The sequence below is a fragment of the Balaenoptera borealis genome, assembly GCF_965194805.1.
Source record: "Balaenoptera borealis genome assembly, chromosome: 12".
Lineage (NCBI taxonomy): Eukaryota > Metazoa > Chordata > Mammalia > Artiodactyla > Balaenopteridae > Balaenoptera > Balaenoptera borealis.
The window spans coordinates 31,204,398-31,221,817 of NC_138869.1; the positions used below are offsets into that span (position 1 = coordinate 31,204,398).

General features: G+C 39.0%; 1 protein-coding gene across 29 annotated transcripts in view; it reads left to right on the top strand.

Moving 5' to 3' along the window:
- CADPS (calcium dependent secretion activator) overlaps positions 1–17,420 on the top strand; it is a 781,950-nt gene that overhangs the window by 655,271 nt on the left and 109,259 nt on the right. For 12 of the 29 annotated variants that reach the window (XM_082344670.1, XM_082344669.1, XM_082344650.1 and 9 more), the window contains 4 exons: positions 980–1,043; positions 1,450–1,573; positions 3,946–4,014; positions 4,849–4,866. In XM_082344670.1, coding sequence (XP_082200796.1) covers positions 980–1,043; positions 1,450–1,573; positions 3,946–4,014; positions 4,849–4,866 — 275 coding nt within the window. The remainder of the gene's footprint in view (positions 1–979; positions 1,044–1,449; positions 1,574–3,945; positions 4,015–4,848; positions 4,867–17,420) is intronic. The other 17 variants (XM_082344676.1, XM_082344677.1, XM_082344678.1 and 14 more) reach the window with 3 other exon arrangements.

Sequence of the window (17,420 nt, forward strand, 5' to 3'; positions counted from 1 at the left end):
CTGGTGGTTCTGAACCAGAGATCTTGGAATAGGAGCTCATCAATAGTAAGAGCATTTATAATAGCATATAAATATTTCGTATTTATTAAATGCATCCTGTGCACTATATAGGGAACTAGAGGCTGGATAAGCATGAACTTATTATTTTTTTATTCTCAGGACAATTTGTAAGGTAGTTATTGTAATTCCCATTGAAACAAGGAGTAAACCGAGGTTGAGAGAAGTTAAGTAACTTGCCCCAGGCCCCTCGGCCAGCAAGTGGAAGAAATAGCATACATACATAGGATAGTCTGGGTTTCAATAGCCCATCCTTTTCCTTTTGTACCATGAGGAAGAGTGTCTTGAAAGACTTATGACAGCCTGAAATAGTTACTAGAACTCTTAGTGGTACCTGACATAGGTACCATCTGTGCCATCAAAAACCTCCTGGATAAATCTTTACTGGTCACACACTCTATGCTAGATACGTTGCCAATAGCAAAAGATCAAATAACAATTAAAAACTACAATCAAGGAAGGACATTTAGTAGAATCATGAATTTGCTCAAAATACACTCCTGTATTTCCTATCTTAATCCTCTGGAGATTTAGGTAAGTGTGTTTGAATTTTAGCCTGTTTCAACTAATATTGTTTAATGCCGGTCTGGTCTCAATAATTATATATAAGGTCACATTTGAGCTAACAAATGGTTCTCCTTCACAACAGAAATCTAAACAGAGCCTTATGTCATCACTGGAAATATTCTTTTCTGCTGCAGACATTTGCAGAGTCTCTCTTTAGTCATTATTCACACATACACATATATACATTATATACACACATATATGGTGTGAATTCAGATTAGCATAACACAACGTGACAAAATAAAAAGCATTTTCTGTTCCTCAGAGGGAGTTGCCATAGGAATCAAGTTACAGCATATTTCATTCTAAAATGTAATTGATTCAGGCAACCTGAACATTTTTCTGTCCTTTTTAGGTATTGCTTTCCATTTGGTCGACCTGAAGGTGCTTTGAAAGCTACCCTCTCACTCTTGGAAAGGGTAAGAATGAAAGTAAAAGACAAATGATATCTACACAGAGACATAAACATCATGGTAATTAAATATTGTGGTTGAATGGCCTAGTTTGTCATTTCTAAAGGATTTGTTTACCATTCATCAAATACCAGAATAAATATGAAGAAATTAACAAAATTCTAGATATTTTATCTCCAGACTCTCAAATAGTTAGGATATATTGAAGATACGCTCCTTGCCCTTCCATGATTCATGGACAGGCTTTGACATCCGAACTGTGCACTGGAATTTTTTCTCTTTAACAATGGCGCTCAATCCATGTTAAGTTGCAAAGAGGCATTCACAACTAATTTTAAACTGAATTCTTTAAACGTAAATGAGTAACACATTTCGTTGAGCCATCTTAAGAACCTAGTTTTTCCACCTATAGGTCTTGATGAAAGATATTGTTACCCCAGTACCACAAGAGGAGGTGAAAACAGTCATCCGTAAATGTCTAGAGCAGGCTGCTTTAGTCAACTATTCTCGGCTGTCAGAGTATGCCAAAATCGAAGGTAAGGCCCCCGTCTGCCCCCAATTTTTAATTTAAATTTTGGTATGCCTCCCTAGGGAAGTCTCTCTCTTTTCCGATGGGCACCAGAAAACAGTGGCCCATCTCTATATGTTAAGCTGAAACTTGAAAGCACTTGAAATGGGATAGCTTCCTCAGCTGTGGCCACATAAATGGTTGAAGGCACAGGGGCTCAGGAAACGGTCTTTGTAGGGAAGGATTTTGAATATAGGATGTTATCAGACAACTAAGGTCCTTCCAAGAGGCTGTGTTGGCCCTGACTTTGCTCTGTGGCTAATGTTTTTCTATGAAAGAGTTCTGTAGGGTGGCTACCTTCTTTAAATAGAGGAAAACTAAACAGTTTGTTGTCCACTGTTGATAGCATTGGAAGTAAAACAGGAATTGAATAAAGCAACATCAAGATTTTGCCTCTCTTTCTTGTCTCTTGAACGTATCTTGTCTCTCGGTAGCTTTTCAAACTTGATGGCAGGTTAGTATTCAGCTGTCTCTGATGGCTCCTGGTTTGCTTTAGATCTTATTCAATCTTGTTACTCCAAACCTAGGATGGTTGTTATCCCTCCTCAAGTTTTAGGGAAGTGCCCTCTCAAGTTTTAGGGAAGTGGTCACTAATGACCAAGTAATCGCCCAAAGGCACTTTGAGTCCACTCTACTTGAGAAGATATGGTTCTTTGGGACCTGTTCATTTGCAAAGATATTAATCACTTTTCATTGTTACCCTGTTGGCTGCTATAGGGTGATGTGAAAACCACACCCAACTTGACCGTGGTGTAAGTGTATAAATGTGGAAGTTCTGTGTGCAAAACTCAATGTGTCCGCATTCTGGAATCTGATGTTCTCTCATGTGAAACACCCAAACAAAACCAGCAAATACCCATAGTCTGCCTTCAGGACATGACTGGGAAAAAAAAAAAATAAGAGAGACCTAATCAACTACCAAAACCCCATCACTTACCTTGGCAAAGTCCTTGTTTCCTTAGAGAATTAGGTTAAGATCATGTCAAATACGCAGTGTTCTGTACATTCCATGTCCTCCCTCTCTCAATTTTGTCTGTCTGACGATGCAAATTGTGTACCAGTGGTAATGAATTCGTTGTTATGCATCCAGGGAGAAACACTTAAGAATTGGGCACTAAAAGGATGTTTATCAACTCTTGACTTGGTAATGAGTGACAAAAATAGAGGAACAAGGAGATCCTTAAAGGGCTATATTAGCAAATAATGATTCCAGCATTTACCTTCACAGGACATAATGATTGGTTGTATTTGTTAAAGTCAACCGGGTACCTAGTAATTCTAGGCCAGGCCAGGGATGGGATGGGATCAAGAAACGTTCTGTTGCCACGTCTGCTGCCTCGTGTGTAGGTCTTGGTCTAGCTATGACTAGTCTTTTGGTAAGATCTCTCTCTTCTTTCAGATAAATATATCCAAAAACAAACTTTAAGATCTGTAAGTAAAAATGCATTCATTTCTGAAGTAGATCAGCTGGTCTGTAATTTCCTTTTGTGCCTCAATTCTTCTTGGTTGTGTTAATTATCTTTTGCACTGTGACTTTTAGGGCTGGGGATTCTTTGAAGAAACCAATCTTTTTTTTCCAACTCTCTTTTCAGAGAAGTACCTCATTCCACACTACCTGCTCTCTTCCGCTTCTCTCCTTCCTTGTCCGTGATTGGCTCAGCCACTTTTTGACGTTACCCCTGCAAAAGTGGCTGTGACACCAATTTCAAAGCATGCTGGGATTGTTAATTCAGACAACCCAACATCCTCTGGCTGCATGTATCAGGTTTTCTTTCATGAACATAGTCCACCATAGGCTGAGACATGGCAGCTTTAAAGATATTACTACCAGACAACTTTCTTTTACAAGGTTCTGATCCTACCCCCGGCAAAGAAATCTTGCATTTTGACATTTGAGATTCTCTGTGACCATTAACAGCTTAGTTCCCTGAGAATGTTGGAAAGAAGTTGTAGTAATATTGCTGGAGACTATGTTTATGAAGAAATACCTCAAGAGCCTTAGATACTAAAGTCTGAAATCCTTAGTATCTTGGAGCCTTCAATCAATGAAATTCTGTTTCCCTTTATTCATGATGTTTTCGGTCATTGTATTCTTGCAAATAATTCTAAAGAGAGGTGTAAAATCATAGTCACAATCTCTCTCGTGACTCACGGCATGCTGAATGGTTAATCCAGTAGATCTCCAATTTTGAAACTCCTTTTTCTTTTATCCTGTGTTTATCCCAGAATAGTCTGTGGCTATTTTCCTTTGAGCTAATGTAACGTTTTCCTCTAACCTATGACCTATAACCTCTTGACCTCTGACCTAAGCCTCTTGCATGCCCAAATCCTCTTTTATAGGGAAAAAGAGAGAAATGTATGAGCATCCTGTCTTCTGCTTGGCCTCCCAAGTGATGGATTTAACCATTCGTGAGTACCTACCACCTCCTCGCCATGCTGTCTTCACTCTTTCTGTTTTCATTATTTCAAGAAAATTCAGATCCAAACCAACTCACTCTCCTTGCTTCAAGTTTTTTAGCATTGGCTTGTCTGTTGATTCTGTCTGTGAAACCCAGTGTGAGAAGTCCAGTCACTTTTATCAGCCTAACACAGGTTAGACAATTAAGCCATTTGTTTGTGATAAACTCAGATTTGTCTGTAAGTTTTTCAGTTATTCTCTGTCTGTGACCTGAATGCATTTTTACTTTGCTTGTGTGTAACCCCAATTTGTAAAGTGCTTGTCACTGGTACACAATCAAAAGGTAGCAGCTAGGTGGGGAGCAATGTGTTAGGTGTCAGATAAAGGACAGTTGGGGCAAAACCGTGCTTTCTTTTCCATGTTTAAGATGTCAAACTGTTGTGGGTAGATCACACAGGGTGGTCCATTCTCTGTAAAAGTTAGATCTTATATGCCTCCTGTCTGTTCTCGCAAACTGGGAAGCTTTTTCTTGTTCTTTCTGGAGATTTGGAGTTGTCCTCGTCCTCTAAGTTCTGGCTAGAACATATGACTTAGTTGTCACTTGGAGAGTTCATGTATGTTTCACAGCTTGATTTCATATTAAACTTAATTTGACTAATTTTCTATTTGTGCAGCATTGACCCCACACTTCTGGGCGGTGGGAACTCAAGGGCAACTTTTTCTTTCCAATATCATTTATCACACATAAGTGGGGGGCATTTTGGTTCACTTGCTCATTAATCCTTGCATATGTGTTCTTGTTTCTCTCTCTCTTCTCTCCTTGTCGTGCTTTCTCTTTCAAATAGAGAATCAAAAGGACGCAGGTGAACCAATTGTATATGCATTATAAACCATCAGGACTGTTGAGTTATATTTAGTTTTTGTTTCTGTTTTTGTTTTTTAATAGCTCCTTAACGTATGTACTCCCAAAGACTGATGTGGAGTCGCAGTAATACTTAAGGAGTTAATTTGTGCTGTCTAACTATATCTCATGCCCACTAGATATTGACCTCTATAGAGCAGAATTTCTGTAAAGGCATAAGTTTTGAAGGAACAGAACCCTGGTTTGCTGTGGAGCTTCATTTCATCTTTGGTTTCAGGATTCCAGTGATTTGGCCTCATGTGCTTTTTTAAAAAAAACAGTGACTGAAGCAAACTAATCTTCCTCTTTGTTTTTCATTTCTTTTTCCTGTTTTCTGCCCTATTGAGAAGTTTGTGTTCTTTGGTGAATGTTTCTCGGCCAAGGCAGAGAGGAGCTGTGTCCGTGTTGTTCTTGTATGTATCACGTGATGAGGCAGGATGCACGCACAGGTGGCTAAACAGGGGCCGTTGCTAGAAGTTTCATGAGAGGAAAGCCCTTAAATGTTTTCTGGCTTTGGCAATTTCCTTCTTGTTTGGTCCCCAAACTTCTGAGTATATTTTGAGGAAAGCTCGAACTTAAAACTTTAATAAATATATAGTATGGATCATGGTTTTAAGGTCTAAAGGATTCTCCAAAGATAATTATCATCTGATTAGAATTGAATGCATTTCCAATCAGTTCAGAAAGCATTTTTGAGCAGGTGCCAAGCACCAGGCTAGCAATAAGTATTTGAAGACTCACAAACCTGTGTTCAAGGCATACAGGCCTTTTTCTCCCTGGAAGGAAAGGTGTTCATTTATTCATTCACTCATTAATTCATTCATTCATTAGACAAGTGCTTAGTGGGAGACTACCATGTGCCAGGTACAGTGGTAAAAGCCAGGGACTATGTAAACAAGAGGAAACAGCTGTTACCCTTATGGAGCATATGTGTCAATAGGTGTATAAGTGTAAATTACAAATTCAGTACGCAGCAACACTGATTGGTATAGAGTTGTATGTAAGAGGGCCTTGTCAGAAAACCATGGAAGTCTTCACAAGAATGGCAAGCTTGGACTTCGTCTTGAAAGATGAAATAGATTCAGTGAAAAGGAGGTGGGATTGGAAAGTGGAGAGGCACCCTAGATAAAGAGAGTAATATGTGCAAATACATAAAACCGTAGAGTTAATAAAAATAGCTAAAGCTTATTAAGTGTGTATTACATGCCAGGTACAACTCTAAGCACTTTAATGTATATTCACTCATTTAATCCTCAAAACCCCTTCTCCGGTAGCTACTACTATTATTCCCATTTTAGACATGAGCAAACTGAGATATGGAGAGGTTAAATAACACACTCCTAGAAGATTAAGTGAAACTAGAGTCTTCTTAAGAGTAAGCAGAGCTGGAGCACCCAGGCATGTGATGGCCTGAGCACGTGATGTGGTCAACGCCAAGGTCCTCATGGGAAAAAAAAAAGAAGAAAAAGAAAAATAATTGGGCAAGCCTTCAAGATGGCAGAGCAGTAGGGCGTGGAGATCACCTTCCTCCCCACAAATACATCGAAACTACATCTACATATGGAACAACTCCTACGGAACACCTACTGAATGCTGGCATAAGACCTCAGACTTCCCAAAAGATGCCCTCAGGCGACCTACACACAGAGGCAGGGCCAAATCCAAAGCTGACCCCCAGGAGCTGTGCAAACAAAGAAGAGAAAGAGAAATCTCTCCCAGCAGCCTCAGGAGCAGCGGATTAAATCTCCACGGTCAACTTGATGTACCCTGCATCTGTGGAATACCTGAATAGACAACAAATCATCCCAAAATTGAGGTGGTGGACTATGGGAGCAACTATAGCCTTGGGGTTTGCTTTCTGCATCTAATTTGTTTCTGGTTTTATGTTTATCTTAGTTTAGTATTTAGAGCTTATTATCATTGGTAGATTTGTTTATTGATTTGGTTGCTCTCTTCCTTTTTTTTTTAATATATATTTTTTTCCTTTTTCTCTTTTTGTGAGTGTGTATGTGTATGCTGCTTTGTGTGATTTTGTCTGTATAGCTTTGCTTTTGCCATTTGTCCTAGGGTTCTGACTGTCCAGTTGTTTTGGTTTCTTTTTTGTTTGTTTTTTAGTATCATTTTTAGCTCTGGTTATCATTGGTGGATTTGTTTTTTGGTTTGGTTGCTCTCTTCTTTCTTTCTCTCTCTTTTTTTTAATTACTTTTTTATTTCTTTATTTTTAATAATTTTTTTCTATTTTAATAACTTTATTTTATATATTTATTTTCTTTCTTTCTTTCTTTTCCCTCCCTTTTCTTCTGAGCCATGTGGCTGACAGGGTCTTGGTGCTCTGGCTGGTGTCAGATCTGAGCCTCTGAGGTGGGAGAGCTGAGTCCAGGGCACTGGTCCACCAGAGACCTCCAGGCCCAACGTAATATCAAATGGCGAGAGCTCTCCCAGAGATCTCCATCTCAATGCTAACACCCAGCTCCACTCAATGACCAGCAAGCTACAGTGCTGGACACACTATGCCAAACAACTAGCAAGACAGGAACACAACCCCACCCATTAGCAGAGAGGCTGCCTAAAATCATAATAAGGTCACAGACACCCCAAAACACACCACCGGACGCAGTCCTGCCCACCACAAAGACAAGATCCAGCCTCATCCACCAGAACACAGGCACTAGTCCCCTCCACCAGGAAGCCTACACAACCCACTGAATCAACCTTACCCACTGGGAGCAGACACCAAAAACAATGGGAACTACGAACAGCAGCCTGTGAAAAGGAGACCCCAAACACAGTAAGTTAAGCAAAATGAGAAGACAGAAAAACACACAGCAGATAAAGGAACAAGGTAAAAACCCACCAGACCAAATAAATGAAGAGGAAATAGGCTGTCTACCCGAAAAAGAATTCAGAGTAATGATAGGAAAGATGATCCAAATTCTTGGAAATAGAATGGAGAAAATACAAGAAACGTTTAACAAGGACCTAGAAGAACTAAAGAGCAAACAAACAATGATGAACAACACAATAAATGAAATTAAAAATTCTCTAGAAGGAATCAATAGCAGAATAACTGAGGCAGAAGAACGGATAAGTGACCTGGAAGATAAAATAGTGGAAATAACTACTGCAGAGCAGAATGAAAAGAATTGAGGACAGTCTCAGAGACCTCTGGGACAACATTAAATGCACCAACATTCAGATTATAGGGGTCCCAGAAGAAGAAGAGAAAAAGAAAGGGACTGAGAAAATATTTGAAGAGATTATAGTTGAAAACTTCCTTAATATGGGAAAGGAAATAGTCAATCAAGTCCAGGAAGCTCAGAGAGTCCCATACAGGATAAATCCAAGGATAAACATGCCAAGACACATATTAATCAAACTATCAAAAATTAAACACAATTAAATTGTAGCAAGGGAAAAGCAACAACTAATATACAAGGGAATCCCCATAAGGTTAACAGCTGATGTTTCAGCAGAAACTCTGCAAGCCAGAAGGGAATGGCAGGACATATTTAAAGTGATGAAAGGGAAAAACCTACAACCAAGATTACTCTACCCAGCAAGGATCTCATTCAGATTCGACAAGAGAAATTAAAACCTTTACAGACAAGCAAAAGCTAAGAGAATTCAGCACCACCAAACCAACTCTACAACAAATGCTAAAGGAACTTCTCTAGGCAGGAAACACAAGAGAAGGAAAAGACTTACAATAATAAACCCAAAACATTTAAGAAAATGGGAATAGGAACACACATATTGATAACTACCTTAAATGTAAATGGATTAAATGATCCAACCAAAAGACATGGACTGGCTGAATGGATACAAAAACAAGACCCGTATATATACTGTCTACAAGAGACCCACTTCAGACCTAGGGACACACACAGACTGAAGGTGAGGGCATGGAAAAAGATATTCCATGCAAATGGAAATCAAAAGAAAGCAGGAGTAGCAATTCTCATATCAGACAAAATAGACTTTAAAATAAAGACTATTACAAGAGACAAAGAGGACAGTACATAATGATCAAGGGATCAATCCAAGAAGAAGATATAACAATTATAAATATTTATGCACTCAACACAGGAGCACCTCAATACCTAAGGCAAATGCTAACAGCCATAAAAGGGGAAATTGACAGTAACACAATCGTAGTAGGGGACTTAGCACCCCACTTTCACCAATGGACAGATCATCCAAAATGAAAATAAATAAGGAAACACAAGCTTTAAATGATACATTAAACAAAATGGACCTAATTGATATTTATAGGGCATTCCATCCAAAAACAGCAGATTACACTTTCTTCTCAAGTGCTCATGGAACATTCTCCAGGATAGATCATATTTTGGGTAACAAATCAAGCCTCGGTAAATTTAAGAAAATTGAAATCGTATCAAGTATCTTTTCCAATCACAGCACTATGACACTAGATGTCAATTACAGGAAAAAAATCTGCAAAAAATACAAACGCATGGAGGCTAAACAATACACTACTAAATAACCAAGAGATCACTGAGGAAATCAAAAATAGCTAGAAACACATGAGAATGAAAACATGACAACCCAAAACCTATGGGGTGCAGCAAAAGCAGTTCTAAGAGGGAGGTTTATAGCAATACAATCCTACCTCAAGAAACAAGAAACATCTCAAATAAACAAGCTAACCTTACACCTAAAGCAATTAGAGAAAGAAGAACAAAATAACCCCAAAGTTAGCAGAAGGAAAGAAAATCATAAAGATCAGATCAGAAATAAATGAATAAGAAATGAAGGAAACAATAGCAAAGATCAGTAAAACTAAAAGCTGGTTCTTTGAGAAGATAAACAAAATTGATAAACCATTAGCTAGACTCATCAAGAAAAAAAGGGAGAAGACTCAAATCAATAGAAATGAAAAAGGAGAAGTAACACCTGACACTGCAGAAATACAAAGGATCATGAGAGATTACTACAAGCAACTCTATGCCAATAAAATGCCAATAAAAAGGACAACCTGGAAGAAATGGACAAATTCTTAGAAAAGCGCAACCTTCCGAGACTGAACCAGGAAGAAATAGAAAATATAAACAGATCAATCACAAACACTGAAATTGAAACTGATTAAAAATCTTCCAACAAACAAAAGCCCAGGACCAGATGGCTTCACAGGTGAATTCTATCAAACATTTAGAGAAGAGCTAACACCTATCCTTCTCAAGTTCTTCCAAAATATAGCAGAGGGAGGAACACTCCCAAACTCATTCCATGAGGCCACCATCACCCTGATACCAAAACCAGACAAAGATGCCACAATAAAAGAAAACTACAGGCCAATATCACTGATGAATATAGATGCAAAAATCCTCAACAAAATACTAGCAAATAGAATCCAACAGCATATTCAAAGGATCATACATCATGTTCAAGTGGGATTTATCCCAGGAATGCAAGGATCCTTCAATATATGCAAATCAATCAATGTGATACACCATATTAACAAATTGAAGGAGAAAAACCATATGATCATCTCAAGATGCAGAAAAAACTTCCAACAAAATTCAATACTCATTTATGATAAAAACCCTCCAGAAAGTAGGCATAGAGGGAACTTACCTCAACATAATAAAGACCATATACGACAGATCCACAGCCAACATGGCTCTCAATGGTGAAAAACTGAAACCATTTCCACTAAGATCAGGAAGAAGGCAAGGTTGCCCACTCTCATCACTGTTATTCAACATAGTTTTGGAAGTTTTAGCCACAGCAATCAGAGAAGAAAAAGAAATAAAAGGAATCCAAATCGGAAAAGAAGAAGTAAAACTGTCACTGTTTGCAGATGACATGATACTATACATAGAGAATCGTAAAGATGCTACCAGAAAACTACTAGAGCTAATCAATGAATTTGGTATAGTAGCAGGATACAAAATTAATGCCAGAAATCTCTTGGATTCCTATACACTAATGATGAAAAATCTAAAAGAGAAATTAAGGAAACACTCCCATTTACCATTGCTGCAAAAAGAATAAAATACCTAGGAATAAACCTACCTAAGGAGACAAAAGGACCTGTATGCAGAAAACTATAAGACACTGATGAAAGAAATTAAAGATGATACAAACAGATGGAGAGATAGACCATGTTCTTGGATTGGAAGAATCAACATTGTGAAAATGACTATACTACCCAAAGCAATCTACAGATTCAGTGCAATCCCTATCAAACTACCAATGACATTTTTCACAAAAGTAGAACAAAAAAGTTCACAGTTTGTATGGAAACACAAAAGACCCCGAATAGCCAAAGCAAGCTTGAGGAAGAAAAACGGAGCTGGAGGAATCAGGATCCTGGACTTCACACTATACTACAAAGCTACAGTAATCAAGACAGTATGGTACTGGCACAAAAACAGAAATATCGATCAATGGAACAGGATAGAAATCCCAGAGATAAACCCATGCACATATGGTCACCTTATTTTTAATAAAGGAGTCAAGAGTATACAATGGAGAAAAGACAGCCTCTTCAATAAGTGGTGCTGGGAAACCTGGACAACTACATGTAAAAGAATGAAATTAGAACACTTCCTAACACCATACACAAAAGTAAACTCCAAACAGATTAAAGACCTAAATGTAAGGCCAGACACTATCAAACTCTTAGAGGAAAACATAGGCAGAACACTCTATGACATAAATCACAGCAAAATCCTTTTTGACCCACCTCCTAGAGAAATGGAAATAAAAACAAAAATGAACAAATGGGACCTAATGAAACTTAAAAGCTTTTGCACAGCAAAGGAAACCATAAACAAGACGAAAAGATAACCCTCAGAATGGGAGAAAATATTTGCAAACAAAGCAACCCACAGAGGATTAATCTCCAAAATATACAAGCAGCTCATGCAGCTCAATATCAAAAAAACAAACAACCCAATCCAAAAATGAGCAGAAGACCTAAATAGACATTTCTCCAAAGAAGATATACAGATTGCCAACAAACACATGAAAGGATGCTCAACATCACTAATCATTAGAGAAATGCAAATCAAAGCTACAATGAGGTATCACCTCATACCGGTCAAAATGGCCATCATCAAAAAATCTACAAACAGTAAATGCTGGAGAGGGTGTGGAGAAAAAGGAACCCTCCTGCACTGTTGCTGGGAATGTAAATTGATACAGTCACTATGGAGAACAGTATGGAGGTTCCTTAAAAAACTAAAAATATAATTACCATATGACCCAGCAATCCCACTACTGGGCACATACCCTGAGAAATCCATAATTCAAAAAGAGTCATGTACCAAAATGTTCATTGCAGCTCTATTTACAATAGCCAGGACATGGAAGCAACCTAAGTGTCAATCTAGAGATGAATGGATACAGAAGATGTGGCACATATATACAATGGAATATTACTCAGCCATTAAAAGAAACGAAGTTGAGTTATTTGTAGTGAGGTGGATGGACCTAGAGACTGTCATACAGAGTGAAGTAAGTCAGAAAGAGAAAAACAAATACCGTATGCTAACACATATATATGGAATCTAAAAAAACAAAATAATGGTTCTGAAGAATGTAGTGGCGGGACAGGAATAAAGACGCAGACGTAGAGAATGGACTAGAGGACACGGGGAGGGGGACGGGTAAGCTGGGACGAAGTGAGAGAGTGGCATGGACATATATACACTAGCAAATGTAAAATAGATAGCTAGTGGGAAGCAGCCAAATAGCACAGGGAGATCAACTCGATGCTTTGTGACCACCTAGAGGGGTGGGATAGGGAGGGTGGGAGGGAGACGCAAGAGGGAGGGGATATGGGGATATATGTATATGTATAGCTGATTCACTTTGTTATCAAGCAGAAACTAACACACCATTATAAAGCAATTATACTCCAATAAAGATGTTAAAAAAAAAAAAAAGTCAGCAGAGGCAGCATCTGAGGCCAGATAGAGGCCACACTCTGAACTACTCCGTAATAATTCCATGTGGCTGCACAGCAGGGTGAAATGATGGCAGGAGTGGGTGCTGAGGATGGCAACGGACGCAGGAGGCAGGATCTCCAAGACCTTTACGTGCCTTCATATACAGAGTTCAGACTGTCTCTCATGGTCCAAGGGTTTTTCACCTGGCTTTATAACAACTTTTGCATGCAGATTTTTCGCAAGAAAAATCCCACATGTCTCACTTCCGAAGGTGATAAAGAGCCACTGAAAGGTCTTCAAGCCAGGGGATGACGGCTTGGTGTTTTGCACTCCAGAAAAATCATACTGGTTGGGATGGAGAGAAAGGATGGAGGAGGAGGAAGAGAGTAAAACTGTACCTAAAAGTTAAGGTCAAAGCAGAGTTGGGTTTGAAGCTTGGTACATCCAAGGCCTCTTCTTGGCAAAGTAGATCTCAGTCCTAATCGAAATCATAATCACTTCTTTCCCAATCTTTACATCTTTTTTCTTACCCTCCCCCTCCCTTTTCAATTTCCTTTGAGGGAAACAAAGCCTGAATCGCTGGATAGGTATGCAAAACTGAATGCGTGCAGGTGGCCCGGCACAGCTGGAGTTACATGTACAAATCGGGGTGAAATACAGACAGCTGCAGAGTCCTTCGGTCAGGCTGTGTTTTGCAAGGCTCCGGGACTCTGCAGATGGCATTTTGGTGGGCTTATGCTTTCTGTCTGGTAGCATTATTAGAAATTAAATGCTCAGTTTAATTACAGTATCTCAAGAAAAAAAATGTAAAAGGCTGTTACTCTACAAGAGAAAAGCTGTGACTCCTGTAAATGAATTCTATTATTTTAAATACATTTCCATTTAAACCGTCGCACGTTGTGAACCCAGCAAGCTCTGAGAAAGTCTACACTCCTATTGCTGTTTTGCCTCAGTTCTTGGCTAAATACTTGCATAATTTTCTGAGCATCGGAACAGTTCTACTGGAACTTGAAATAAAACAATTTTTCCTTCAAATATGGCAAGGATTTGCAAAATTAGATAGATAGATAGACAGACAGACAGACAGACAGTCTACCCATGGGCCCAAGCACTATGCTAAGGACTTTACATGGTGATCTGATTCATTCTTTACCTTAGTTCCATGGAGAATGCTTCATTATTGCCCCTCTCACAGATGAGGAGGCTGAGCTTTGGAAAGGATAAATGACATTTTCCAGCAGGATTTGAACCCAGATCATTCTAAATTCAAACACCATGCTTTTTTGTTTGTTTGTTTGCTTGTCTCTTTCCACCATGCAGTCTTTCCAGCTGATGTGACAGGCAATTGGATAATACCCTTTCACTCAGTGGATGAATTCAAAAGTATACAACTTTTAATTCAGGAAGACCACCAAAAAACAGAGCAGTCCTTTCTGGGACCAGATAATTGCCAAAATCTCTCCCCTGTGAAGTCTTCTGAGGACAGTTGAGATTCCCTGAGATTGCCAAAGAACTGAAGATTTTTCTTTTCTTCCCAAGTGACAGAAACCTTCTAGAGCAAGCCAAATCCATCCAAAGGACTTCCAAGCAGATTCTGTAGTGTTGAGTTTCTGTATCTTTTCCCATCTCCATTAAACTTCTTATAGGTCCAAGTCCAGTAGAAGGAGAAAAAGGGGGCAAGTAAGATTGTGATACTCACCACACACAGTATGGAGGCACCCACCCAAGAAACCAGTGAGGGCAAATCCATCTCAGCAAGATCCAGGCCATCCTAAAATCCTAAATTGAGGACCATCTCGTGCTTCATATCTTATACACAAGGGACTAAATGTTTTTCTTTTCATCCTTCGTGTTTTAGTGATACACAAATCAGGGTTTCCAAGCCAAAATTATTCTGTAGACTAGGATCTCATCTATACTTTATAAAAAATGAGGAGGGCAAGGAGAAACATGTTTCAAACACTCTCACCAAGGAAGATCCTGGAGGAAGAGAGGATGTGTTAACAATATGCCACGAATCAATAAATATGAAACTAATGTCTCTTCTACCAGAAAAGAAAAAGACACGCTGCCGATCATAATCATGATAGCAACTGTCATTTATTGAGAATTTAGTATGTGCCAAGTAGATACATGCATATCTCATTTAATTTTCACAACAATTCTATGAGATAAGTATTTTATTACCATATTTCATTGAATCTAAAAGCCATCAATTACAAGACACACCATTAATTTATGTACTCCTAAGAATAAAATAATGCTGCCAACTAAATTGTGACACGCCATCAAATGTAAGATGCTTCCAATTTCAGAAATGTTAAAATGTGCCTCTTACACTCCATGAAATAAGAAATCACTCTGTTGTCTGCAGAAATACAGAGAAATAGAAATAGATGTTAAGTAACTGGGTCCAAGGCCACATAGCTGGTTAGTTGTAGAGACAGAATCTGAACACAAGCCTAATTCCAAAGCCCACACTTTCAACTTCTATACTATGAAACACCTGTGATTATTAATGATAAAATTATAACACCACAAAGGGGTTTCGCAGTCACTGAATCCCAGAGCTTCATTTGACAGGTGGGGAAACCAAGGCTTAGAGAAAAGAAGCCAGTTTCAAAATAAGATGGGCAGTGAGTGACTCTAGTCTGGGGTCCTGCACACTATTTAGGGCCTTCACACATACCCACTCCCCTCCAGCCCCTGCCACCAGGCTGCCTTGTCTTTTAGCCAAGAGATCCTGGCCCCACTCACAATTTAGTAACTGGCCTCTTCCAGTGTGACAGCTGAAGAAGAAAGGCATCCACACACTAGAATCCTAAACATACAGCTCCAAGAAAACAGTACCCCAGGACCAGCCTGAGCACTCAGGATCTGTTATACCAAAAATTTAAATCACAATCTTGGCTCCAATGAGTTTTTTAACCTCTTTAAGTCTCCCTTTTATCTTCTGTCAAAGGGGTTAATAATGGTTCCTCCTCCCAAAGGATTGTTGCAAAGATTAAAACACATATTCCAAACCAAGCTCTTAACACAGTGCCTGGCATATAGTAAGCACCCATTACTATCTATCTGTCTATCTATAGAGATATAATTTTATATATGTTATTATTATAAACATAAAATTATATGTTATTATTTGTGTGTTGTTATTTAAAAGGAAACCTCCAAATCCAAATGTGCAATATAGACATATTATTTGATTTCAGAAATGGAATATAAAACAATGCTTCTCCAAATTTGATGTTTATACAAATCTCCGGGGATCTTGTTAAGATGTAGATTCTGATTTGGTAGATCTGGTGTGGAGCCTGGAGATCTGACAAACTCTTAGGTGATGCTGAAGCTGCTGAGGCAGGGGTTGCAGTTTGGATGTTAGCAGAATAGAAGAGGCAGCTGATTTATCTCTTTATCATAAATTCCAAAATAAAACATTGCAATATAGTTCCACATATATTTGTTAAACACCCACTAAGTTCCAGGACCTGTGCCAGGCACCAGGGGAGGGAGCAATGAGGAAAAGCAACCGAGGTCCCTACCCTTGGGGAGCTCCAAATAAACTGGAGAACACAGGCATAAAACAAGTAATTTCATCTGGTGACTGTGCTGTGGAGGGAGATGATGCAAGATGCTGCAGGAATGCAGCACATGGGGATTTCACCTAGGCCGGGGTCTTTGATGCATGGCAGGGAGGAGGATGTCATGGAGGTAAAGGGCTGGTTCCCAAGTAGAACTGTCTGGGATGTCCCTGGGCCTTGTTGAAGTGTTTGCCCCTGCTCATCATCCTTCCAGATGCCCCAAGATCCTGTCCCAAAGAGCTTGTGGCCATATATGTGAAAGTTTATTTGGGGGCTGGGTGAATATTTAATAGTACTATTAAATCAGTATTTTTGCTAGAGCAAGTGCTCAAAAACAACAACAGCAACAACAACCTTAAATAGCTTAAGCAAGAAAAGGTCATTTTTGGCCTATGTAGCTAGGAAATGCATGGAGGGATTGGGCTCAGAAATAAAGACTTTTAGTTTGTTTTGATCTCTCCAACTGTTGACAGCCTTCTTTAATGTGACTGGGAGTCATGGTAGGAGGGGTTGGGAGCAACATAGCCACAGATCGCACCAGCTTTTTATCCTAGCCAATGACTCTGGAGGAAAAAGAACTTTCCTCCCTATGAAACTATATACAATTCCAGAGAACAGTCTCATTGGCCCAGCTAGGGTCACATGTTAATCCCTGAGCCAATCACAATACCCATGGTGGTGTTGGGATGCTATGGTTGGCCTGGCTTGGCTCACATGACTGTCCCTGTAGGATTTATTGCTTGCATTCCCACTAGAGCCACATGGAGTGGAGGAGAGGCAATTCTGAGCAAGGCGACTGCACATACAAGAATAACAGATGCCCACTACTGTGTCTATCCAGAATTAACTTAACTTTTATTAGGTACAACATCTCAGTCTCAGGGACAAAGCCTGACTTGGGATACAAAGATACCAAATTGGAGAAAAAAAATATTATAATAGCATTATTTCTTTCTTGTGGATATAATTTATTTTCATTTAAATACAAATAATTTTAATTATCTTAAATCATTTTTCAT